Source organism: Lacerta agilis, chromosome 8, assembly GCF_009819535.1.
Source record: "Lacerta agilis isolate rLacAgi1 chromosome 8, rLacAgi1.pri, whole genome shotgun sequence".
Lineage (NCBI taxonomy): Eukaryota > Metazoa > Chordata > Lepidosauria > Squamata > Lacertidae > Lacerta > Lacerta agilis.
The window spans coordinates 6,552,786-6,578,895 of record NC_046319.1 but is presented as its reverse complement, the minus strand read 5'-3'; the positions used below and the strand labels follow the sequence as shown (position 1 = coordinate 6,578,895).

The window sequence follows — 26,110 nt, the reverse complement described above, 5'->3', positions numbered from 1 at the left end:
TCTGGTGGACAAGGGGCGCCCTCTGCTGGAAGATCCACACAATGGCACCTGGTCTTAAGCTATGTAGTCTTTTGGTTACCTTTCCCCATTGCTCATCATTCAAATGACAGATCTGTCTCCATGCTCTCCCTGCCCTCGTGGCCCCCTGGTTCCTAGAACTGCCCCAGCATGAGCAGTCCAGCTTCACCAGAACTGAATTGGCAGAACAAATTCCAGGAATATGTTGAAATGGCCCAGTTAACTAATAGCCTGAGAGGAAACAACACACAGGTTTTTTTTGTGCACAAACGGGAGAGATATAGAGTGTATCTACAAGGCATTAACAATGGTATAAAGTCTGTGGCGGCCTTTGAGTGACCCTGGAGGTAAAATAACTGTATGAAACAAATTAAGGCTGTATCTGGGTTTCAGAATGTATTGGAAATAAGCTAAAGGATAAAATGAAAATGTTAAGTACTGTACTTTCGCAAGCAGAAAAGGAATGTTCATCGGAAAAGATTGGAAGTCTATAATTTATTTAATTTCTATTTTTGCTTTTTGCTTTTTATTTAATTATTATATATATGTTAGTTTTTTATTTTTTATTTTGTATTTTGTTATTCACTGTTATTATTATTATTATTATCATCATTATTTTGTTTTTAAATGACTTATTAGTATCTGGAATGGAAAGGTATGTTATGGAAAACTTGTAAATTTGTAAACTGTGTAACTGTTTATAATATTGATAATAAAGGATTATTTTGAATTTAAAAAAAAAAAAGAATTTCACGGTGGCATGCCTAAGAATTGAAGGCATAAGAGAGCAAATTGGAGAAAAATACGTCAAAGAGAGTTGAGGCAAGAAAGCAACCCAGTTTCACACTTCCAGTAGCACCTTAGAGACCAACTAAGTTTGTTCTTGGTATGAGCTTTCGTGTGCAGTGTGCATGCACACAAAAGCTCATACCAAGAACAAACTTTGTTGGTCTCTAAGGTGCTACTGGAAGGAATTTTTTTATTTTTTATTTTGTTTTGACTATGGCAGACCAACACGGCTACCTACCTGTAACTGTTCCACACTGCTATCGAGGATGAGCCGTCATACTGGACAGTGCCATGCATGCTCTCGTGGAAGGGACACAGTCATCTTGGTGCAACCATAGCAGTGACCAGAGGAGGCATGACCGCTGGAAAGAGTGCAGAGAGAACAAACACCTTGGTGCATCTACAGCAGCACAACCGGACGCCCAGCTGCAACAAAACATGGCTCTCCTCCATCGATCTGTACAGCGACAACAGGTGCTGCAACACTACTAACAGTTTGACTTCATCCGTGATAGCGAACTCCTCCATTGCCTCCCAAGACAGACAGTTGCCAAACATACGTAAGAATTAATTATCTACAACAGAATAGTAAACCCCCCATAAAACACTAACACTGCATTGGCTCCCAGTACGTTTCCGAGCACAATTCAAAGTGTTGGTGTTGACCTTTAAAGCCCTAAACGGCCTCGGTTCTGTATACCTGAAGGAGCGTCTCCAGTGGCGGAGTAAGGCTCCGCGGTACCCGGGGCGGCAAAGGAAACGCCCCGGGGGCGGGGCGTCGTGACATCACATTGTGACGTCATGACGCTCCGCCCCCAGGGCGTTTCCGGGGGTGCCGGCGCCGCTTCTGCAGCCCTCTTTTAAGCCGAAGAGCTCGCTTTTAAGCTCTCCGGCTCAAAAGGAGGCTGTGGAAGCGGCGATCCGATGACAGAGTGCGCCTGCGCGTGCAGGTGCACTCCGTCGTCGGGCCGTGCGCTGCCGCTCCCAGGGTGACGGAGGGAGCGGCAGCGCGTGGGAATGGTGGGAGGGGCTGCCTCCTGCCACCCCCACGTGCCGCCGTTCGCTCCGTTGCCCCAGGAGCAGCAGCACCGCACACACGTGCGCTGCTGCTCCCAGGGGGACGGAGCCAGCGGCAGCGCGTGGGGCTGACAAGCGCCGGCCCCTCCTGCCACTCCCCACGCTGCCGGTCACCCCGGGAGCAGCAGCGCTGCACGGACGGGGTGCTCCCTCGGCCGTGCGCTGTTGCTCCTGGGGTGACGGAGGGAGCGGCAGCGCTTGGGAATGGCGGGAGGGGCTGCCGCTTGTCACCCCCATGCGCCGCCGCTCGCTCCGGTCGCCCCGGGAGCAACAGCGCACGGCCGAGGGAGCACCCCGTCCGTGCAGCGCTGCTGCTCCCGGGGTGACCGGCGTTGCCTGGGGAGTGGCGGGAGGGGCGCCGCTTGTCGCCCCCACCCGCCGCTTGTGGCCCCCACCCGCCGCTTGTGGCCCCTGTCGCCCGGGGGCGTACCGCCCCCAGCGCCCCCCCCTAGCGACGCCCCTGAGCGTCTCCACCCCCATCGTTCAGCCCGGACACTGAGATCCAGCCCTGAGGGCCTTCTGGCGGTTCCCTCATTGCGAGAAGTGAGGTTACAGGGAACCAAGCAGAGGGCCTTCTCGGTAGTGGCGCCTGCCCTGTGGAACGCCCTCCCATCAGGGGTCAGAGAGATAAACAACTACCTGTCATTTAGAAAATACCTGAAGGCAGCCCTGTTTAGGGAAGTTTTTAATTTGTGACTTTGTATTGTATTTTGGTATTTGTTGGAGGCCGCCCAGAGTGGCTGGGGAGACCCGGCCAGATGGGCGGGGTATAAATAAATAATAATAATAATTATTATTATTATTATTATTATTATTATTATTTATTAACCAGCAATATAATAAAACTTGCGAGGAAATAAATGGCCGCTTTGTTTGTGTATCTGCAACAGGGTTCGTTCCTGGTAGATTCCAGGAATGTCTTAAGCCCAGACACTGGCTTCCCATAAGGACATAGGAAGAGCCTGCAGGATCAGGCCAGTGGCCGGCCTTGTCCAGCATCCTGTTCTCACAGTGGCTAATCAGATGCCTGCTGGAAATGAGCAAGCAGGATTCGGACCCAAGAGCCCTCTCCTCTTCTGTGGTTTCCAGCAGCTGGTTCTTCAGAAGCATTGCTGCCTCCAGCTGTGAAGGCAGAGCCGAGGCCTTGCCATGAACTGTCTAATCTTTTAAAACCAGCCAAGGCCCTCACTGTTTCCTGGGGGAGGGAGTTCCAGAGTTGAACTCTGTGCTGCCTGAAGAAGTCTCTTCTTTTATCTGTCCTGAACCTTCAGCTTCACTGGATGTGCAGGAGTTCTAGTGTTATGAGAGAGGGAGAAAAACTCTCTCCACGCCGTGCACGATTTTATTAACGTCTATCATGTCACCGCATAGAATCAGAGAGTTGTAGAGCTGGGCGGGACCCCCAAGGGTCATCTAGTCCAACCCCCTGCAATGTAGGAACGACTTGCCTTTTCTTTAATCTAAAATGCCCCAAACGCTGCAACCTTTCCTCTCAGGAGAGTCGTTCCAGCCCCTTGATCGTTTTGGTTGCCCTTTCCCGAGCCTGTCCCAACTTTATCATATCCCTTTGGCAGCGACAACCGAGTGCAGCCTTCCAAATGCGGTCGCAGCACCATAGGTTTATGGCATATATCGCCTTATGATCCCACGATCGCTGGCATGAAACTGCAGAGGAACGAGAGAGAGGGAGAGGTCCGGGGTGTGTGTTCGAGAGTGCCTGGCGCGTTTCTGGAAAGCGCCTTCAGGCAGCGAGCTGCAAATGCGCGCATCTTGCAGAGAGCCCTTTGCAGGATCCCACCCTTTCTCTCTCCCACCTCCCCCCGCCCCACTCTCTCCACCCCAATCAGGCCAGGGCCAGGTCCGGGAGGGGTCCGTCTGCAGCTGGGATGGCTGCCTGGAAGCACGAAGAGGACGGGGAGGTGGTGTTTTGTGTGTGTGTGTGTGCGTGCGGGGAGGGGGGAGAGGCTAAAAATACGCCCCGGCAGGAGGAGCAAAGTCCCCGGTAGGGGAGCGCAGTCGTGGCGGGGAGGCGGCGGCGCTGGCCAGCTTGAGCGAGCGGGGCAGCCCTCCAAGCCCAGGCACAGCAAAGGGGGGGGGGTGGTAGGCTGGCTGGCGGGGGGCGGGAGGAGGAGGGCCATCAGCTGGGCCGGGCTGATAGCCTATCTCCCGGGTAAAAGGGAGCAGGCCGCCTCCTCGCCTATTCCTCCTCCGCGCCAGCCGCTGTCAGAGGATGGGCAGCATCACCAGGGAGCCAGCCGACGGAGCCATGCAGCCCAGCGCCGAGCTGAGCGCCCCCGAGCCGCGCGCCCCCGTCAAGCGGGACTACCATCACCGGTAAGGGGGGGGGGGCAGCCGGGCCACCGGGGCTTGGGGAGTCGCTGCTACCTCCAGACCTTGGCATCCGTAGAACTGGAGAGCTGGAAGGGACCCCCAGCGGTCATCCAGTCCAACCCCCTTGCAAGGCAGCAGTCACAGCTCAAGGCTCCCGGACAGATGGCCAGCCAAGCTCTGCATTAAAAACCTCCAAGGATGGAGATTCCACCATCACCTTAGGGAGCCCAGCGCCAAGAGGCTGCTGCCAGCTGCTCTATAGAGTTGGGGGCGGGAAAAGGGGGCAGCGGGCTCCCCCTCTGAGTGTGTGTGGGCAAGGGAGTGTTTCTGAGTGAGATCTCTTGGCAATGGCTGTGATGTTTGTTTATCCAGTGGCAGGGAGTTACTCTGGTCCCCCTAGAGCAGGGATGTCCAACCAGTAGGTCGTGATCTACTGGTGGATCCCTGGTAGATTGCAGGATCCTTATCGTGTACAAAAAGTTATGGAGGGAAAGCTAAAAAACTCTGTGCAATCCCCCCCCCAAAAAGCTCAACAACTCTGGGCAATCCACCCACCCCATACACGCTCCTCCTCCCTCCAATAACAATGGGTGGATCACTGCCAGATTTTTTTAATACTGGGAGTAGATCACAGCCTCTTGGGAGTTGGACATGCCTGACCTAGAGGATGTGGGGGCTTAGGCAGGGGTGGGGGAATATGTCTCTCTTCAGTTGAATATGGTGCGGGGGGGGGGCCGGGGGACAACGAGGAAAGTGGATTATTGATGGGAGCAGTACAGCTCTCCCCTCCTTCAACTGCACTCGATTTGCAATGGTTGCTGATATAATCCCTGGCCAAATTCAAGGTGTTACTTAACAGCGTTGTTACTTGTTACTTAACCAGTTTACCTGCAAGATCATCTCGCCCCTTAACACCCAGTTGACTGCTTCCATCAGCGGAACTGACCCTGCCACAAAAGGCCTGTTCTGCCTTTGTAAGAACTCTAGATTTTAGGGTGGCAGCTCGCCCACTTTGGAACTCCCTGCCTATTGACATCAGGCAGGTGTCTTCACTGCACTCTTTTTGTTGCCTGCTAAAATCATGTTTTGTTAGGGCAAGCCTACCCAGGTGTTCAGAAAGCTTAAAGGTAAAGGGACCCCTGACCATCAGGTCCAGTCGTGTCCAACTCTGGGGTTGCGGCGCTCATCTCGCTCTATAGGCCGAGGGAGCCAGCGTTTGTCCGCAGACAGCTTCCGGGTCATGTGGCCAGCATGACAAAGTCGCTTCTGGCGAACCAGAGCAGCGCACGGAAATGCCGTTTACCTTCCCGCCGGAGTGGTACCTATTTATCTACTTGCACTTTGACATGCTTTCGAACTGCTAGGTGGGCAGGAGCTGGGACTGGGCAACGGGAGCTCACCCCGTGGCAGGGATTCGAACCGCCGACCTTCTGATCAGCAAGCCCTAGGCTCTGTGGTTTAACCCACAGCGCCACCTGGGTCCCTCAGAAAGCTTATGCTAGTCTTAATCAGTTTTCAGTCTTTGTTGTTGTTGAGTCGTTTAGTCGTGCCCGACTCTTCGTGACCCCATGGACCAGAGCACGCCAGGCACTCCTGTCTTCCATTGCCTCCCACAGTTTGGTCAGACTCATGTTAGTAGCTTCGAGAACACTTGTCCAACCATCTCATCCTCTGTCGTTCCCTTCTCCTTGTGCCCTCCATCTTTCCCAACATCAGGGTCTTTTCCAGGGAGTCTTCTCTTCTCATGAGGTGGCCAAAGTATTGGAGTATTTTCAGTCTATTGCCATTTTAATGCTATGGATGCCTTAAATTATTATTGCTAATTTTTCTTAGCGATAATTTCATTGTTTTGTCTCTTTTGTGAACCAGTTGGAGGCTTCTCCTTTACAATCAAGTAGGGTAAAAATGTTAAGAAATAAATGAATGACTGAACAGATTAGTGTTCCTGGGGACGAAGGGTGAGGAGCAGGCGAGAGCAGGCGCTTCCTGGTCAGAGAAAGAAGCTTTGCTGCATCCAAATTGGCCCCTCTTCCACTTCAGGGCTCATTTCCATCTCAAAAGCGCTTTCTGCTCTAATAACTTGAATTCTCTCTCCCCCCCCCCCACAGTCCTCCTCCTCCTCTCCTGGCAAGGCCTTTCCTCCCCCCCTCCCCCCCTGTCAACAGGGAAGCTGCCCTGCAGGCAGGACCCAAGGGCCAGGAAGGCTGGGGGAATGGGGTGACAGGGGCGTAGCAAGGGGGGCGGGGGGGGGGGGCGGTTCGCCCCGGGTTCCATAATGGAGGGGGTGACAAATTATCAAGGAACAATTTTTTTTTGGATTTTTTTTTTGAAAATGCCTGCTCCAAAGGTCTTATCTTACTATAATAGGCATTATATAGCTATATATGAAATTTCATGCATATTGGTTAATATCTTGACCCTCCTCCACCAAAATAGCTGTTCACTTGGCTGTTTTCCTATGTCATGAAGGCTGAAATTTCAGTTCAGAGAACACTTACTGTTGTTCCCAACCCTAACCCTGTGGAAAGCCATCTAATTAGACTTTAATTTGATTTTAAGATGTTTTTAGAAGGTAATTTAATTATTGTTTGATTTTATACCAATGTTATGTATCTGATGTTAGCCACCCTGAACCCGACTTCAGCCAAGGAGGGCGGGATATAAATAAAAGGGTTTTTTATTATTACTTGTTATTATTCCTTTGTAAGAAAATATGAAATAACTTAAAACCATTTTTGCAGGGGGGGAATCAAAGGGGGGGTTGACAATAAATTTTCCGCACCGGGTACCACCTGACCTTCCCATGCCTCTGGGGGGGGTGTGTGTGACATTTTTTTATTTTTTTTTTGCCCCCGGGTACCAATTTACCTTGCTACGAGGGCAGTCAGTCCTGAACAGCCAAACAGCATTGCAGGCCCAGAAACTCAAGGTGGGGGGGGGGGGGGAGATAGGAGGAGAAGGACTTTTCCTCTGGGGTGCTCCTGTAATGTTGTTGTTGTTGTTTATTTTAATTGTTGTTATTTTAGTTATTGTATTTATATCCCACCTTTTTCTCCACGGAGCTCAAGGGGGCATACATGGTTCTCTTCCCGTCCTCATTTAATCCCCCACAACAACCCTGTGAGCTAGGTCAGGCTGAGAGGCAGTAAGTGACTGGCCCAAGGTCACATCCAGTGGGCTCTGTGGCTGAGTGCGGAGTTGCACCCTGGTCTCCTGGGTCCTAGTCCAACACTCTAACCACTATGCCACGCTGTCTCTCCACAACAAGGGTGTCTCCTCTGGGCACTGGTGGCTGAATATGCAGCCTAGGTGGCGAGTGTCAAACGATCCCTCCTGAGCCCCTTCTTTGGCAAATGTGTCACTGGGCCCTTGTGACACCGGCCTTTGAACCGCCAGTAAGGAACCCAGATCAGCCTCATCTGCATTCCAAGAGGAGTTTGGCTCAGATCTGGGTCAGGGGAGCTTGGGAACTTGACGGCACTTTCCTTCAGATTCCGCTCACCTCCTGTTTGCAAGGAGGAGGGTGGGAGAGACCCTCCCCTCGTGGCTTTTCCTCCTTCCCTGTTGCACCCGTGTCTGCCTGCAGGGGGGCCTGGTCCGTCAGGGCAAAATGGGGGCACTGCCAGCCCCCACTTGCCTGCCTTCCTGCTTTCAACCAGATGGCCCTGGGGGGTCCCTTCCAACTCTACAATTGTACAAATCCATGAACCCTCTGTCTCAGTGTTCAACTGCAATATAGAGACCTCTTGGGACACGGGTAGCACTGTGGATTAAACTACAGAGCTTAGGGTTTGCCGATCAGAAGGTCGGCGGTTCGAATCCCCGCGACAGGGTGAGCTCCCATTGCTCGGGCCCTGCTCCTGCCCACCTAGCAGTTCGAAAGCACGCCAAAGTGCAAGTAGATAAATAGGTACCGCTCCGGTGGGAAGGTAAACGCCGTTTCCGTGCACTGCTCTGGTTCGCCAGAAGCGGCTTAGTCATGCTGGCCACATGACCCGGAAACTGTACACCAGCTTCCTCGGCCAGTAATGCGAGATGAGTGCCGCAACCCCAGAGTCGGACACGACTGGACCTAATGGTCAGGGGTCCCTTTACCTTTACCTTACAGTGTGACTAAATTTGCAATACTGTGTACGATTCTAGCCACCTCACCTCCAAAAGGATATTGCAGGTTGGAAGAGGTTCAGAAAGGGGACACCCAAATGATCAAGGGGATGGAGTGAACCAGTGTGCCTTGAATGATGGTCAGGGGTGCCGCGAGCAACACTGGCCTCTGTCCCTCTTTCCTTCCCTCCCTCCTCGGATGCCCTCTGGCGTCTCTGCCTCCCAAAGGCTTGCACAGCTGTTTGTTGCAGCAGCCCTGGCTACAAGCTCCCCAGGTGAATGATGCCTCTGGGAGGCACCTCTCTTTGGGGCGGCGGGTGGGGGGAGCAGCTCAGAGAACCAGGAACAGCAACAGCAGCTGCCTGGAGGACTCCCAAGGAGAGAGGAGAGGAGAGGACGCTGAGGGAAGAAGAAGAGAAGAAGAGTTTGGATTTGATATCCTGCTTTTCACTACCCAAAGGAGTCCCAAAGTGGCTCACATTCTCCTTTCCCTTCCTCCCCCACAACAAACACTCTGTGAGGTGAGTGGGGCTGAGAGACTTCAGAGAAGTGTGACTAGCCCAAGGTCACCCAGCAGCCGCATGTGGAGGAGCGGAGACGCGAACCCGGTTCACCAGATTACAAGTCTACCGCTCTTAACCACTACACCACGCCGGCTCTCTCAAGGGAGGGTGTTCGAAAAGGGTTGAGGGGCTGCCAGCTCTGTAGGCAAGGGGTGACATGACTGGGCTCCTGAGCCCCCACAGGGGTGCCGCAGAAAGAATGTAGTTGGTCAAGGGAGCCGTGGACTCAAAAAGGTTGAAAACCTCTGCCCTGTGAGAAAAATGGCTGCAGCAATTTGGGACTTTTTAGTTTAGAAAGGTGAGTGAGAGGCAACATGAAAGAATCGTATAAAATTATGCATGGCATGGGGGGAGGGGGGGGAGAGAGAAGTTCTGTCCCCTCTCTCATAACACTAGAAATTGTGGAGAGCCAATGAAGCCAAAGGTCAGGAGACGCGGGACAAGAAGAACTTGTGTGGTGTAATGGTTAAGAGCGGTAGACTTGTAATCTGGTGAACCGGGTTCGCGTCTCCGCTCCTCCACATGCAGCTGCTGACCTTGGGCCAGTCACACTTCTCTGAAGTCTCTCAGCCCCACTCACCTCACGGAGTGTTTGTTGGTGGGGGAGGAAGGGAAAGGAGAATGTTAGCCGCTTTGAGACTCTTTCGGGTAGTGAAAAGTGGGATATCAAATCCAAACTCTTCTTCTTCTCTTCTTCATGTAGCACATAGCTAAAACTACAAAACTACCGGTAGGAGGCAGTGATGGCCACCAACTTGGATGGCTTTTTAAAAGGATGGGGCCACAGGATTAGGATATGGCCATCAATGGCTGCTAGTGGCTACCGTATCTTTTACCTCCACTCTGCCTCTGGATACCAGCTGGAATTGCAGGAAGGCAGAGTGCTGTTGTCCAGCTCGTAAGTTTCCCCTTGAGACATCTGTTTGACCACCGTGAGAACAGGATGCTGGGCTAGACAGACTCTGTTGGCCTGATCTAGAAGTCCTTGCCTTATATTCTTAGGCTGTGTACCTTTGGTAATTTTTATTAATTGTCAAGGAAGGACATACAAAGTTACGCAAAACACAGTGTTGTCAAAACAGGATCTGATGACAATATTCTAGCCCTTGGAGCACCGTCGAACAAATGGCCACATACTTTTTGGAGCAGGAACCTATTGAACTTAAAATGATACATAGGAAGGAAGCTGTGAAATTTGGGCGGGCCACAGCTCAGTGACAAGAGCATCCTCCTGGCACCTGCGCAGGTTCAGTCCCTGCAATCTGTGGGTCAGACTGGGAGAGGCTCCTTTCTGAAAACCTGGAGAGGGGCTGCCTGTCAGTGTAGACAATATTGAGCTAGATGGACCAAGGGTCTAATTCGGTATAAAGCAACTTCTAGTGGCTTTAAAAGGAGGTAAGACAAGGAGGAGACTCTTGAGAGTCCCATGGACTGCAAGAAGATCAAACCTATCCATTCTCAAGGAAATCGGCCCTGAGTGCTCACTAGAAGGACAGATCCTGAAGCTGAGGCTCCAATACTTTGGCCACCTCATGAGAAGAGAAGACTCCCTGGAAAAGACCCTGATGTTGGGGAAGATGGAGGGCACAAGGAGAAGGGGACGACAGAGGATGAGATGGTTGGACAGTGTTCTCAAAGCGACTGGCATGAGTTTGGCCAAACTGCGGGAGGCAGTGAAGGATAGGCGTGCCTGGCGTGCTCTGGTCCATGGGGTCACGAAGAGTCGGACACGACTGAACAACAACAAGACAAATTCATGGAGGAGAGAGCTATCGTAGCCATGTTGGCTATGTTCTGTCTCCACAGTCGGAGGCAGCAATGCTTCTGAATGCCAGTTGTTGGAGAGGGCTGTTGTGTTCAAACCCCGCATGCAGGTTTCCCACTGAGGCATCTGGGGTGGCCACTGTGAGAACAGGATGCTGAGCTTCGGCCTGATCCAGCAACCTCCTCTTCTGATGTTCTTATGTAAGCGTGAGCCATGGGAATTCCAGGGTCAGCTCTGGAAGCCGCAGGCAAAGTGGTGTCCGGAGTCAGGACTATTTGCACTGGCTCAAAGCAAACAGGAGTGTCTCTTACCTTTGGCCGGGGCCTCCGCTCATCCTACCAGGATGGCTTCTGGCTACACACCTCCTTCCTGGCCTCTCCTGGCGGACCTTGCTTTGGCAAGAGAGGGGTCCGTCCCCGAGGGAGGAAAGGTTGCCCTCCTGTGTGGGCACTGCCTGAAGCCATTACATCAGCTGGAGCTGGGGGAAGCGGCCAGGGGACCCTTTCCAAACATAAGCTACCGTTTATGATGCAAGGCTGTGACGCACGTGCCGAGGTCAGGGCCCTCCCTTGGCTGCTCAAGGCCTTTCTGCAGGGCCCTGCTGGACTTCTCCAGAGCAAGCAGCTAACACCTCCCTGGGACAGGGTGGACAGGACGAATCACTGCATTCCCAGGGGTTGACTTTGTAATAAAAATTAGGTTCGGCCCCAGAAGGGAGTCCACGAACCCGAGGGAGAGCCTCAGCAGGGCTCCCCTCCTGTCAAGAGCACCTAAGAACAAATAGAGACGATACAGAATCTCCCAAAGCAAGGCGATAGCCCTTTATTAGAAAACTGCTGCAGCAGGGTGTCTTGCAAGCAAAAGACCTCAAACAATGGCGCGCAAGCTCCTATATAGACTTTTGAAATTGCCACCCTCCAGCTCAAGACCACCCCTCCATACATCAGAATTACATCAAAAATTGGGAGGGTCTGGTAGCAGTGATCTGAGCATCTTGGACCCTGCCCCCATGTCTCCTCTTGCCCTCCACCCAAAACCCATCAAGTGAAACAAAAGATATTTATATTTCCCTATATCCCAGCCAAGTTAATCACACCCTTTTGTCTGACACTCAGATATCAGGATGCCAGAGATTATCACTCAGGCAGAGGGCTGCTGAGTAGCTGGAGGGGCAACCCCCCCCTTTGTTCCTGAGAACTTGGCCAGTTGGGAGTCAAAATGGAGTGAGTCCTGTCTTCCTGTGCTGTTTTCCAGACATGTGGCCTTATTTGTTTTGGTACATTAATAACAATTATTATATATAAATGAAATATCTTAAAATTCTTACAACAACTTGATGACTTTTTGGGTCTACGATTCTACAATTCTTCGCTACTAGCATTTTGTGGCTGGCCACCGGGCCTTAACGGCAGGCTTTGTGCCTTGGACGTGGCTGGGTCTGCCCAGTTAAGGAGCTGGCAAGCAGCCTCTGGAGGGACCTGCTCCTTCCCTACAAAGAGGTCAGCTCCCTCCTTCCTCCACCCCTTGCACATTCAAGGAATCTGCCTGGTGCCTTCCAACTAGGCCACATTGTATTTAATGTAGAACTTGGAAGCTCCTTTGGTAGAATGCGAGTGTGAGATCTGCTTGGGCGTTTTGTTAGTAAGGAGGATTAAGTTTCTAGACCTCATGGGGAGGGTGGGAAGCCCTCCCCCAAAGTCGGGGTTGGTTTCAGCTTGTGAAGGGGTGGGGTGGGAATGCAAGCAAGTTAGGGGTGCTCAAAAAAAGACTCGGGGGGGGGGACACACACATTGCTGAAAACATTAAGACCACCGTCCAGAAGCTCTTCAAATATATTAGCGGCAGGAAACCATCTAGAAAGGCAGTTGGATGACAAGGGAGTCAAAGGAGGACAAGGAGATGGCAGAGATGCTGAATGAGTTATTTGCATCAGTCTTCACAATGCAGGATGTTGGACACACCCCAGTGCCTGAACTAACTTTTGCAGAAGGTGAGTCCGGGAAAGACAGTAGTGAGGAGAGGTCAAGTTCCACCTTCATGATACACCTTTAGGCACCAGGCAAAAATGTTCCTTTTTAACCAGGCCTTTGATTGATTTAGGGGATGCGGGTGGCGCTGTGGTCTAAACCACAGAGCCTAGGGCTTGCCGATCAGAAGGTCGGCGGTTCAAATCCACACGACGGGGTGAGCTCCCGTTGCTCGGTCCCTGCTCCTGCCCACCTAGCAGTTCGAAAGCACGTCAAAGCGCAAGTAGATAAATAGGTACCGCTCCGGCGGGAAGGTAAACGGCGTTTCCGTGTGCTGCTCTGGTTTGCCAGAAGCGGCTTAGTCATGCTGGCCACATGACCCGGAACCTGTATGCGGACAAACGCCGGCTCCCTCGGCCTATAGAGTGAGATGAGCACCGCAACCCCAGAGTCGTCCGCGACTGGACTTAACTGTCAGGGGTCCCTTTACCTTTACCTTTACCTTGGTTGATTTGATTGACATCCTATGCCCTTCTAAAATGTTTTTTTTTTTTGGGGGGGGGTTATTGGGTTGTTGTTTTTATTTTGATTATGCATTTTGTGGTTTTATATTTTGATTTTGTTCTGTGAAGCGCCCCGAGACCTCTGGGTATAGGGCAGTAGATAAATTCAATAAATAATAATAATAATAATAATAATAATAATAATAATAATAATAATAAATTAGAAGAAGAAGAGCATATGCTGGATCAGGCCAGCATCCTGCTGTCGTGGCGGCCAGCCAGAAGCCCATTGTGGGAAACTCACAAACCTGATCCAGCAGTGGCCCGTCTTCTGCTGTTGGTACTATAAATTGCCAGCTCCAAGAGGGAGTTAGCCACCTGGATTGTGCAAGCACTGGGCTAGTTTGCGGCTCCTCCTGGCCAGTCTGTGCAGGGTGTGTGACTCTGTCCTGGTGGTCCTGGAGTTTCACCTGGCAGAGTGAAAAGATGACTGCTGCTGCTCCACGCATCCCTTTGGGCCCCTTTCCAAACTCTGATGTGTGTTGGCTACTTCTTCCACGCAGCGGGGAAGACCCCCGCGGGAGAAGAGAAAAGAGCAGCGTTTTCCTAGGTGCCTTTGGAAGCAGCAGTTGGGCAATTGCAGAGCCCCAGTAATGATTCTCAGTATCATAAAACATAATTAGAAAATGCCTGGGATGCCTGCGGTGGAGCCCTCTGTGATCCTCGCTCAGTGTCAGGGAATGTGGGTGGGAGAGAGAGGAGCCTCCCTTTTCTGGAGGGCTGTGCGTGTATAAGGGCTGGCGGATGTATCAAAAACTCCTTTGCGAGCTGGTCTGGGTCTCGAGATCTCGCATGGAGGAATCTTTCGGTGAATGTTACGTTCACGTGGGGTCTGTGTGTGCGCTTAAAACAGGGGAGGTTGAGTTTCATAGCTCATAAATCCCTGTAATGGGAAACCTGTTGACATAGCCTGTCCAGGAGCCTTGCTAATGTTACACAGCTACCCTTGGTGCCCACCAGGCCAGCTCCCTCCCTCTCTGTGCATCAACGATGCTGCCAGGCTCATCATGCCGAGCCACCCACGACCAGCAGCCACGAGTCAGGCCTGGGTGTAGGAGCAGTGGGGGGAAAAAATGGAAACCTAAAGAAATGGGATGCAGGGGGTCTTCCAGGAAGATTGGGCCATCTAGTCCAACCCCCTGGTCTACAATTCGCACTCAGAACTCAGGGCTCTCCGTAGCCAAATGACCGGCAGTGATGCAGTGTGACTTGGAGTAACTGGAAGATGGTTGGGCTTTCTCGATCTCAAAAGGACTCTACACCGGTGAAGGCAGAGAGTGGAGTGTGTGTGTACCTTTCAAAAGAGGGTTTGGGTAGAAAACCTTCCATGACCCAGCACCCCAGTTTCCTAGGTCCTTTCCAGACAAAGCGCAGCCGATGAGATGGGACACCCAAATTGTCGGCAGGTCAGGGGGCAGCCTCTGGCTCCTGGGAACCTCATGACACAGCCTCTCCTTTGCAGGATCTTTGTGAACCGGAGTCTGGCGCTGGAAAAGATCAAATGTTTCGGCTTTGACATGGATTACACTCTCGCAAGTAAGTAAGAGGCCACCAGATGATAAAAATTGTGACCCATGATGGCTAAAAACTCTTCTTTTTATACTTGTTTGCTTTCCGAATCACTTTGAGCTGTTTTTGTGAAAAAGCAACTAACCAAGGGGATACTGAGTCCTTGGGGGAGTTGGGCTGTAAAAGCCAACCCCCCATTCCCCCCCCTTATATCAGATACTAATACTAAATGGTTCCTCCCTGTTCAGGGGCAGTCTACCTCTGAGTATACAAGCAACAGGGGAACGTTAGCCCGGCACCTGGCTGCAGTTCTTGTCCACTTTGCATAAATACTTCATTTTGATTGCTTTCTAAAATTTGCATGCTTGCGTGTTTATTTATTGTTTCATAAAATTTATGCACCGCTTGACTGTAGAAAACCTCGAAGCGGTTTCAAAAGAAGCCCCCCCCCCAAAAAAAAATCACTAAGAAAATTAACAATAATTTAAGACATTAAATACAGATAGACTAAAAAAATAATAATACTGTATTTTCCAACATATAAGACGACTGGGCGTATAAGACGAACCCCAACTTTTCCAGTTAAAATATAGAGTTTGAGATATACTCGACTGCAGATTCTCCACCCGGCGTATAAGACGACCCCCGACTTTTGAGAAGATTTTCCTGGATTAAAAAGTAGTTTTATACGCCAGAATATACAGTAATTGTTTAGGCTTGTTCATAATTCCATGACACAAAAAAAAGTAGAATCCAGTTGTTACTCCAATGACTCTAGAATATCCAAAGCAAGATGATGAAAAAGAACCAGGATATTGACAAATACAGAACTGCAATTGGAAGTTTGCTTTATTTAGCAAACATATCCAGGCCTGACATAACAAATGCAACTAACATACTTAGCAGAAAAACGTCGCAAGTTGACACAGTAAGCTTATAATGAATGGTTCCTTTAAAGTATCTTAAAACACATATCATTTCATTGCATTCCAATCTTTCTGTATTGGCTTGGGCATTTTTCTGCTAAGTATGTTTAGTTGTATTTGGATATTTCTGCTAAATAAAGCAAACTTCCAATTGCACTTCTGTATTTGTCAATATCCTCAAATTCTTTTTCATCATCTTGCTTTGGATATTCTAGAGTCATTGCAGTAATCATTGCAAAAGGGAAAAAAGACCACTGGGCTGTATTTGATAGATGTGGCCCAAGATTTCCTGAATTTGCTTTGCAACTTTTTTTGGGGTGGGGAGTCAGACCAGCCTGCAAAGATACACCCAGGAAGTGCCTCCCTAAAATTACTTTTATCAAAGTAATTGTTGAACTGAAATACAATTAAGAAGAAGTAGAATAATAATAATAATAATAATAATAATAATAATAATAATAATAATAAAATTTATTTATACCCTGCCCATCTGGCTGGGTTTCCCCAGCCACTCTGGGCGGCTTCCTACAGAATATTAAAATACAATAGTCTACTAAACATTAAAAGCTTCCCTAAACAGGGCTGCCTTCACATGTCGTCTAAAAGTCTGGTAGTTGTTTTTCTCTTTGACATCTGGTGGGAGGGCGTTCCACAGGGCGGGTGCCACTACCGAGAAGGCCCTCTGCCTGGTTCCCTGTAACCTCACTTCTCGCAGGGAGGGAACCGCCAGAAGGCCCTTGGTGCTGGATCTCAGTATCCGGGCTGAATGATGGGGGTGGAGATGCTCCTTCAGGTATACTGGACCGAGGCTGTTTAGGGCTTTAAAGGTCAGCACCAACACTTTGAACTGTGCTCGGAAATAGTGAGATACACGCTGTTGCTGTATGTAGTTTATTTTATTTGTTTTTTTATCTTATATTTTGGAAATGTACATCCAGGTTTTTTCCCCTTTCATTTTTTTGGGGGCCCCCAAGAGAGTGAGGGCCCTAAGCTATAGCTTGTTTAGCTTATCTGTAAATCCGGCACTGCTCCCCAAACTGCCTTTTGCCTCTGCAGTGTACAAATCTCCGGACTACGAGGAGCTGGCCTTTGAGCTCTTGCTGGAGCGCTTGGTGTCCATTGGCTACCCCCACGAGATCCTGGAGTACAGATACGACCCCACTTTCCCCACCAGGTAAGGGAGCAGCGATGCCTTGGCAGCCCAGAGGTGGGAGCCATGTGGCCCGGGGGGGGGGGAAGGACCCACCCTCCTCACCCGCCCTCTCCTCTTCCTCAGGGGCCTCGTATTTGACGCCATGTACGGCAATTTGCTGAAGGTGGACTCCCACGGGAACCTGCTGGTCTGTGCCCACGGCTTCCGCTTCCTCAAAGGGTAGGTGATGCCTTCCACCACAACCAGGTTTTACTCTCTCCAGTCCCCACCAGCTGTGGGCCCCCCCAAGAAAAGCAGTCAGCCCTGGGAAGCCACAAGGAGAAGGCCCTCTTATGTCTCCTGGGATGGGGGGACGGACGACAACACACATTTTCCTTCGCAGGAGGTTTTTAAGAAGACGCTGTGTGGCCATCTGCAGGGATTCTTAAGCTGTGGTTCCTGCATTCCAGGGGGTTGGAGTAAATGACCCTTGTGGGTCCCTTCTGATTCTATCTATCTGTCTATCTATCTATCTATCTATCTATCTATCTATCTATCTATCCATCCATCTATCTATCTTTTTATTGGTTTTACATAAAATTATACACAATTGCCATAACCATTCCAAAACATACAGTAAAAACAAAGAAGGTCCTTTCGAACCTTCAGACCTCCTTCCCTCCCTCTGTGGGTTCCATTTCCAAAAATTTAAACGTTTCCCCCTGCATCACAGAGCCAGTGTGGTGTAGTGGTTAAGAGCAGTAGACTTGTAATCTGGTGAACCAGGTTCGTGTCCCTGCTCCTCCACATGCAGCTGCTGGGTGACCTTGGGCCAGTCACCCTTCTCTGAAGTCTCTCAGCCCCACTCACCTCACAGAGTGTTTGTTGTGGGGGAGGAAGGGAGAAAGAGATTGTTAGCCGCTTTGAGACTCCTTCAGGTAGTGATAAAGCGGGATATCAAATCCAAACTCTTCTTCTTCATCATCTTTTACCGTTATCCATCTATTATATAATCATATTAACCACAGTTCATTTCACTTTGCAAGTGTCATTGTATCCCTGCCAATGATTTCAACAGTTTACAGCGGCCTTTTAAGTATATTACAAATTTATTCCAGTCTTTTAAGAAATACTTGGTCTTCCTGGTTTCTGATCTTTCATGTCCATCTTGCCATTTCTGCATATTCCATCAATTTGGTCTGCCACTGTTCTCTGGTCGGTACTTCTCCTTCTTTCTATCTCTGGGCTAGAAGCATTCTCGGTGCCGTCGTTTCATACATAAACAACCTTCTATTTTCTTTTGGTAGTTGCTCACCTGTTATACCTAACAGAAAAGCCTCTGGTTTTTTTTAATAAAAGTTTTCTCAAACATTTGATTTAGTTCATTATATATCATTTCCCAGAAAGCTTTTACCACCCCACAGGACCCCACCACATATGATAAAAGGTACCTTCTTTCTTTCCTTTTACATTTCAGCACAAATTTGAGCTGGTTCCAGGGGCGTAGCAAGGGGGGGTTGTCCGCCCCGTGTTCAATAATGGAGGGGGTGACAAATTATCAAGGAAATTTTGCAAAACTTTTTTGAATTTCTTTTAAATGCCTGCTCCAAAGGTCTTATCTTACTGTACTAGGGATTATATAGCTATATATGAAATTTCATGCATATCGGTTAATATCTTGACCCTCCTCCACCAAAATAGCTGTTCACTTGGCTGTTTTCCTATGTCATGAAGGCTGAAATTTCAGTTCAGTGGAGCACTTACTGTTCCCAACCCTAACCCTGTGGAAAGCCATCTAATTAGACTTCAATTTGATTTTGAGGTGTTTTTAGGAGGTAATTTAATTATTGTTTGATTTTATACCAATGTTATGTATCTGATGTTAGCCACCCTGAGCCTGACTTCGGCCGGGGAGGGCGGGATAGAAATAAAAGTTTTTTAATATTATTACTTGTTATTATTCCTTTGTAAGAAAATATGAAATAACATAAAACCATTTTTGTGGGGGGGGATCAATGGGGGGGTTGACAAGAAATTTCCTGCACCGGGTACCACCTGAACTTCCCATGCCTGGGGGGGTGTGACAAATTTTTTTTTGTCCCCGGGTACCAATTTACCTTGCTACGCCCCTGGCTGATTCTGTACATTTTTGCAATTTTACTCGGAGTCGGGTACCAACGATGCATCATTTTAATATAATTTTCTTTCAAACGAACTGCAGGCCGTAAACTTCAGGTCCTCTCTCCATAACCTTTCCCCATGATGAAAATTGTATATTATAACCAAAATCTCTTGCCCAGTGTATCATCACTGATTTAACTTCTTCATTTAACTTCTTCAGTAAACCATTCTGATTCTATGACTCTTCCAGGAAGAGCCCCCCCTCCCCCCGCCACGTTATTTCCACCTCTGCTGCTCATGAACTAACAGAGGTCTGGGCGGGAGGAGCTGCTATGGCGTGGGGAGGAGGGGGGCAAGCTGGTTGCCCAGTCCCCATCAGGATAGGGCTTCTGCCAGCTGGGGGGCTGTTGCAAAGAGTCTGCCACCGCTGAGATTGCAGAGGGAAACCAGGGCAGTGGATGCGGCCCCCCCCCCTCTGAATCTCCCTCCTTCCTGGCTGCAAGAGCTCTCCGAGGGTCATCTAGCTGCGGGAATAGCAGCTAAGCTATGCCTGACAGGTGGCTCCCCAACCTCTGTTTAGAAACCTCCACCAACTTGTGAGGGAGTCCGTTCCATGGCCAACCAGCTCTTACTGCCAGGAAGTTCTTCATTCTTCTTCCACGTGCTGCTGGTGGGCTGTGGATGGGTGGTTGTTGTTGTTGTTATTATCATTTATTATCATTGTATTAAATTTTCAACAAAAGTAACAAAAACGAAACACAATAACAAATACAATAACAACCACAATATCTATCTATCTATCTATCTATCTATCTATCTATCTATCTATCATCTATCCTATCTATCTATATATATTGTGGTTGTTATTGTATTTGTTATTGTGTTTTGTTTTTGTTATTTTTGTTGAAAATATACACACACACATACACACACACACAAAGACAATATCGAATCCATAAAATGGGATTCTCTGAATCCTGTGACTTCTCTCTCTCTCTCTCTCTCTCTCCCCCCCCCCGTTCCTTAAATTTTCTTTTCGTCTGCATATCATTTCTTCTCCAAATTACTATTATTTTTACCTCAGATTTCCTGTACTATTTCTAAAATTGCAAGTGTTTTTAAAATCCTGCCAATTTTATTAACCCGTTTACAATACTTTTGCAAATACATAAAAAACATTTCCCATTATGTTTTAAATTCCTTGTCATCTTGATTTCTGAGCTTTCCAGTTAGCTTCGCCGTTTCAACACAGTCCATTAACTTGGTTTGCCAACCTTCTTTGGTCGGGACTGTTTCCTCTTTCCATCTTTGCGCTAACAATATCCGGGCGTCCGTCATAGCATACATAAACATTTTTTTTCTGGTTACAGGTAGGTAGCCGTGTTGGTCTGCCATAGTTAAAACAAAATAAAAAATAAAAAAATTCCTTCCAGTAGAACCTTAGAGACCAACTAAGTTCGTTCTTGGTATGAGCTTTCGTGTGCATGCACACTTCTTCAGATACACTGAAACAGAAGTCACCAGACCCTTATATATATGGGTCATGCACACGAAAGCTCATACCAAGAAAAAACTTAGTTGGTCTCTAAGGTGCTATTGGAAGGAATTTTTTAATTTTTTAATTTATTTTTTTTCTGGTCTTTTAGAATCTCTGCTCCTACTATACCTAATAAAAAGGCTTCTGTTTTTTTGTTTTTTTTTTACAAAGGTTACTCTAAACATTTTTTTCATTTCGTTATAAATCGTTTCCCAATTTTTTAAAAACCTTCCTACGTTTCCACCACATATGATAAAACGTACCCTCTATTTCTTTACATTTCCAGCCCTGATTAGGTCTTGTTCTGTTCATTTTTGTTAATTTAACCGGGGTTAGATACAACCGATACATCATTTTCATATAGTTCTCTTTCAGTAGAGTACATGCAGCAGATTTCATATCTGTCTTCCAAAGCCGTTCCCAACCCGTCATTCATATATTATGCCCCACATCTTTCGCCCATTTTATCATAACGCATTCGACCTGTTCCTCTTCGGTGTCCCACTCCAAGAGCAGGTTGTACATGGGTGGGTCTGTAACTTTCCCTCTGTGGGTTTTCCTACAGGGCCAGAGCTGCCAGTCACCTTCTCAGGTGGCAGGTAGGTAGCCGTGTTGGTCTGCCATAGTCAAAACAAAATTAAAAAATTTAAAATTCCTTCCAGTAGCACCTTAGAGACCAACTAAGTTTGTTCTTGGTATGAGCTTCCGTGTGCATGCACACTTCTTCAGATACACTGAAACAGAAGTCACCAGACCCTTATATATAGTGAGAGAGTGGGGAGGGGTATTACTCAGAAGGGTGGTGGGAATGGGTGATTGGCTGATGGGTGCGGAAAACCTGTTGATGACTGTTAACGACTGCAATTGGTCTTACAGGAAAAAGCAAGGGGTGAGATGGCTAAAGATAGCTTTGTCATGTATAATGAGATAAGAATCCAATGTCTTTGTTCAGACCAGGTCTCTCCATGGTTTTAAGTTTGGTAATTAGTTGCAATTCAGCAACTTCTCTTTCCAGTCTATTTCTGGTACCAGAGCCTGCAATAAACCCAGATGCCAACTTTGCTGCCGCGTACACCCGGACAACACCATCACTGGCCCCAACAACATCAAACATACCATCTCAGGACTATTTAATTGCTCACCTTCTAACATTGTGTATGCCATCAAATGCCAACAGTGCCCTTCAGCTCTCTATATTGGACAAACAGGGCAAACCTTATGCCAAAGGATAAATGGACATAAATCTGATATCAGGAATCAGAAGATCTCAAAGTAGTTGTCTTACTGCAAAGCAATTTCAGAAATCCCCCCACTCTCTCACTATATATAAGGGTCTGGTGACTTCTGTTTCAGTGTATCTGAAGAAGTGTGCATGCACACGAAAGCTCATACCAAGAACAAACTTAGTTGGTCTCTAAGGTGCTACTGGAAGGATTTATTTTTTATTTTTTATTTTGTTTCTTCTCAGGTGGGAGCAGCTGGCATGACCTTGGTGGTGGCTTCAGTCTGCTCTTTGGAGAGCTGTTCCACCTCCCCCCCCCTCCCCCCCAGCACATTCCTGCCTTGCATTGTTTTGATATCTGGGATGGTTCTTTGCCCTCTACTGCACACAGGGCCTGGCTGGGAGGGGGAGGGACCCATGGCAAGGTCACTCCCCGCCCCCATGTCTCCCCAGAGGAAGAGGAGCAAGGTCTGGGCATCCAAATCACCAGCCTGGCATTTGCTTGCTCTGAACCAGGGAACCCTTCAAGCAGGATTTGAACGCAGCTCTCCCCCCTTCTGTGGTTTCCAGCAAGTGGTATTCAGGAGGAGGCAGAACCCTGAGCTCTGGTGACCACCAGTAGCCCTCAATGCCATGAATTTGCCCAATCCAGGAGGCAGAATCAAAGCCATAGCTGTCAACCCTCCCTGCTGTTCCCCACTGCTATAGGCACCTGGCTTGAGAGCAGTACATGTGAAAAGGATCTAGGAGTCTTGGTAGACCACAAACTTGACATGAGTCAACAGTGTGATGCAGCAGCTAAAAAAGCCAATGCAATTCTGGGCTGCATCAATAGGAGTATAGCGTCTAGATCAAGGGAAGTAATAGTACCACTGTATTTCGCTCTGGTCAGACCTCACCTGGAAGACTGTGTCCAGTTCTGGGCACCACAGTTCAAGAAGGATACTGACAAGCTGGAACGTGTCCAGAGGAGGGCAACCAAAATGGTCCAAGGCCTGGAAACAATGCCTTATGAGGAACGGCTTAGGGAGCTGGGTATGTTTAGCCTGGAGAAGAGAAGGTTAAGGGGTGATATGATAGCCATGTTCAAATATATAAAAGGATGTCATATAGAGGAGGGTGAAAGGTTGTTTTCTGCTGCTCCAGAGAAGCGGACACGGGGCAATGGATTCAAACTACAAGAAAGAAGATTCCACCTAAACATTAGGAAGAACTTCTTGACAGTAAGAGCTGTTCGACAGTGGAATTTGCTGCCAAGGAGTGTGGTGGAGTCTCCTTCTTTGGAGGTCTTTAAGCGGAGGCTTGACAGCCATCTGTCAGGAATGCTTTGATGGTGTTTCCTGCTTGGCAGGGGGTTGGACTGGATGGCCCTTGTGGTCTCTTCCAACTCGATGATTCTATGATTCTATGATTCTAGGCCCCACATCTCCCCTCTCCCAGGGTTGGCCAGTTCGGCGTGGCTTCGCCTTTGAGTTTGCCCCCCCCCCGCCCGCCAATTTCAAGGTCTCTGCCATTCTGAGAGCAGAACCAGCGCCCTCTGGAACTCACATTTGCCCTCCCTGCCAGCAATATGCCCCTGCTCTCCCTTTCCCCACAGAGGTGCCCCCCCCTCTGTTTTTGTCCCTGGAACAGGCTGAGAATAGCTTTTGCAGGCGATCCAGCCTGCAGGAGGGGGAGGCTGGAGTTGTGGGGGGGGGGATAGTTCCCAGCTGCTGTCATAATGCTAAATCCTGCCCAGATGACTTTCCCTTTCCTATAGCGCAGATACTTCTGCTTCCCTAAGTGCCAGGCTTATTGTCCCCGGATTGCACCACTAGCTCTGGCGTCCCTCCTGATGCCACTCCTGATATACCGCTTGTGTTAAACCAGGACAGAGTTGTGGGGCTGGGGGTGCAAGGAAGTGGCAGAGAAATGGGGAGGCCCCAAATAGACGTTGGTCCGAATGCCGCCAGAGCCTCCGTCAGTCGGGGATAGCCCGCCCTGGGCTGCAAGGAGGCCCAGCTGATCACCGGGAAACAGGAAGAGACAGCGTGGTGCAGTGGTTAAAGTGTCGGATTGTGACCTGGGAGACCGGGGTTCAGTTCAAAGCTCGCTGGGCGTGACCTTGGGGGTCAGTCCCTGCCCCTCAGTGCAACTTATCTCACAGCGATGGAAATAAATAAACTTAAAAAGGCAGTGGCAGCCCAAGTGGAGGACTTTCTCCATCCAAGAGGGGGCCTGGTATGGAGAGAGCGGCCAGGAAGACTCCCCCCTCTTTCTCTTCTCTGGGTGGGTCCAGAGCCAGCTTGTCACTCACCTGGCATCAGGTGACATCAGCTGCAGGGCAGGTAAGGCACAGCTGTCAGGGAACCATCTGGCCACACAAGCCTCCCCCATCACAGCTTTCAGCAGGGAGCAGAAAGTCCCCCTGATGTCAAGTGGTTGACAGGTGACCCATAGGTCAGTGATTAACTGGAACCCTGAGGTGCCAAATGACGGACAGGCTATTCAGGAGGTTGGCACAACACATAATTTAATTTTCCACCATGGGGTTTAGATAAATTCATGGAGGAGAATGTTATTTATTATCTTACATTATCATCTGTGATTACATATGATGATATTATTCTCCTCCATGAATTTATCTAAACCCCGTGGTGGGAAATTAAATTACATGCTCCCTGAACCCCCTGAGTAGCCTGTCCATCAGTTTGGAGGGGCGTGGGATGAACTTCAAATTTTTTTATATATACTGCCCCATACCAAAGGAGCCCAGAACATCAAGACAGTCACAATGGAGTGTGTTGTGTATGTATCTCTCTCTCTCTCTGGGAGCCAGTGTGGTGTAGTGGTTAAGAGTGGTAGACTCGTAATCTGGTGAACCGGGTTCACATCTCCGCTCCTCCACATGCAGCTGCTGGGTGACCTTGGGCTAGTCACACTTCTCTGAAGTCTCTCAGCCCCACTCACCTCACAGAGTGTTTGTTGTGGGGGAGGAAGGGAAAGGAGAATGTTAGCCGCTTTGAGACTCCTTCAGGAATATCAAATCCAAACTCTTCTTCTTCTTCTTCTTCTTCTTCTTCTTCTTCTTCTTCTTCTTCTTCTTCTTCTTCTTCTTCTTCTCTCTGTGTAATCTCTCCTGCTGGGGAGCCCAGGTGGGGAGAGAGTCTGCCTTTGTCCTCCTGCCCAGTTTGAGGGTTTCTCATCAGGGCGCCTTGTGGGATGCTGGATTTACTGGGCCCCCTCTGGCCCAATCCAGCAGCCAGCCAATTCACCACTCCCTTTTGTGAACAGCCTTACTTTCAAAACCTCTGAACGGAGGGGGAGGTTTGGGGGACCCAGTCTTCCGGTTCCCTCCAAGGGTGCCCCCCTCACCTGCTTCCCCGTTGCACCCCCCACCCCCGCCTCATGCCTGTGTGCTGTCCCCTCCCCCTCCCTGCTTTTAGGGCCGAGATCTGGAATTATTACCCCAACAAGTTCATCCAGAGAGATGACATGAAGAGGTTCCACATCCTGAACACGTTATTCAACTTGACAGGTGAGTGCAGATGGGGGAAGACAGCGATGGATGGCTCCTTGCCGCGATGGATCTGCCCTGCCTCCACAGCTGGAAGCAGCAACGCTTCTGAACGCCAGTAGCTGGAAGCCCAGAGTTGCTCTTGGGCTCTGATTCTGTTTGCTGGTTTCTCAGAAGAGGCATCTGGTTAGCCGCAGTGGGGAGAAGAGGGTGACACTATGGGACTGAAACCGCCTTGGGAGTGCTGGTCGGTGATTTCCAGCAGGCTAGGGAGAGAGGTGAAAGCTGCTTCCTGGTCCTGCTGGATCTTTCAGCGGCCTTTGACACCATCAACCATAACATCCTTCTGGACCGTCTAGAGGAGCTGGGAGCTGGGGGCACTGTCATACAGTGGTTCCGCTCCTTCCTCCTGGGCCGTGTCCAGAAAGTGGTAATGGGGGATGAGTGTTCAGACCCTTAGGCTCTCACTTGTGGGGTGCCTCAGGGTTCCGTCCTCTCCCCCATGCTTTTTAACATCTACATGAAGCTGCTGGGAGAGATCATCAGGGAGTTTGGGCTGGGTGTTCATCAGTATGCGGATGATACCCAGCTCTACCTCTCTTTCAAATCAGAACCAGTGAACATCCTGTGTGAGTGTCTGGAGGCAGTGGGGGTTGGGGGTGGATGGCGGCTAAGAAATTGAGGTTGAACCTGGACAAGACAGAAGTACTGTTTTTTGGGGGGGCAGGTGTGGGAGACTCCCTGGTCCTGAATGGAGTATCTGTGCCCATAAAGGACCAGTTGTGCAGCCTAGGAGTAATTTTGGACTCATGGAGGCCTCTGGGTAGCTCTGGGAAGGGATCCCTGCACTTCAACTGACCTCTTCCTTTGACGTGCCCCACTGACCTCTTCCCCCCTCTTTTCCTGCAGAGACCTACCTGTTTGCCTGCCTGGTGGATTTTTTCACCAACTGCTCCAGATATGTGAAGTGAGTGTGATGGATTGTTTTGC

At 49.3% G+C, this 26,110-nt stretch overlaps 1 protein-coding gene across 3 annotated transcripts in view; it reads left to right on the top strand.

The window, feature by feature from the left end:
* The first annotated feature begins 4,005 nt into the window (after nt 1–4,005).
* The window catches only part of LOC117052352 (cytosolic purine 5'-nucleotidase-like), a 39,959-nt gene continuing 17,854 nt past the window's right edge, over nt 4,006–26,110 (top strand). For all 3 annotated transcript variants that reach the window (XM_033159206.1, XM_033159204.1, XM_033159205.1), the window contains exons 1-6: nt 4,006–4,218; nt 14,640–14,713; nt 16,669–16,786; nt 16,889–16,984; nt 25,050–25,141; nt 26,030–26,087. In XM_033159206.1, the coding sequence (XP_033015097.1) occupies nt 4,115–4,218; nt 14,640–14,713; nt 16,669–16,786; nt 16,889–16,984; nt 25,050–25,141; nt 26,030–26,087 (542 nt within the window). In that variant the 5' untranslated portion in view covers nt 4,006–4,114. The remainder of the gene's footprint in view (nt 4,219–14,639; nt 14,714–16,668; nt 16,787–16,888; nt 16,985–25,049; nt 25,142–26,029; nt 26,088–26,110) is intronic.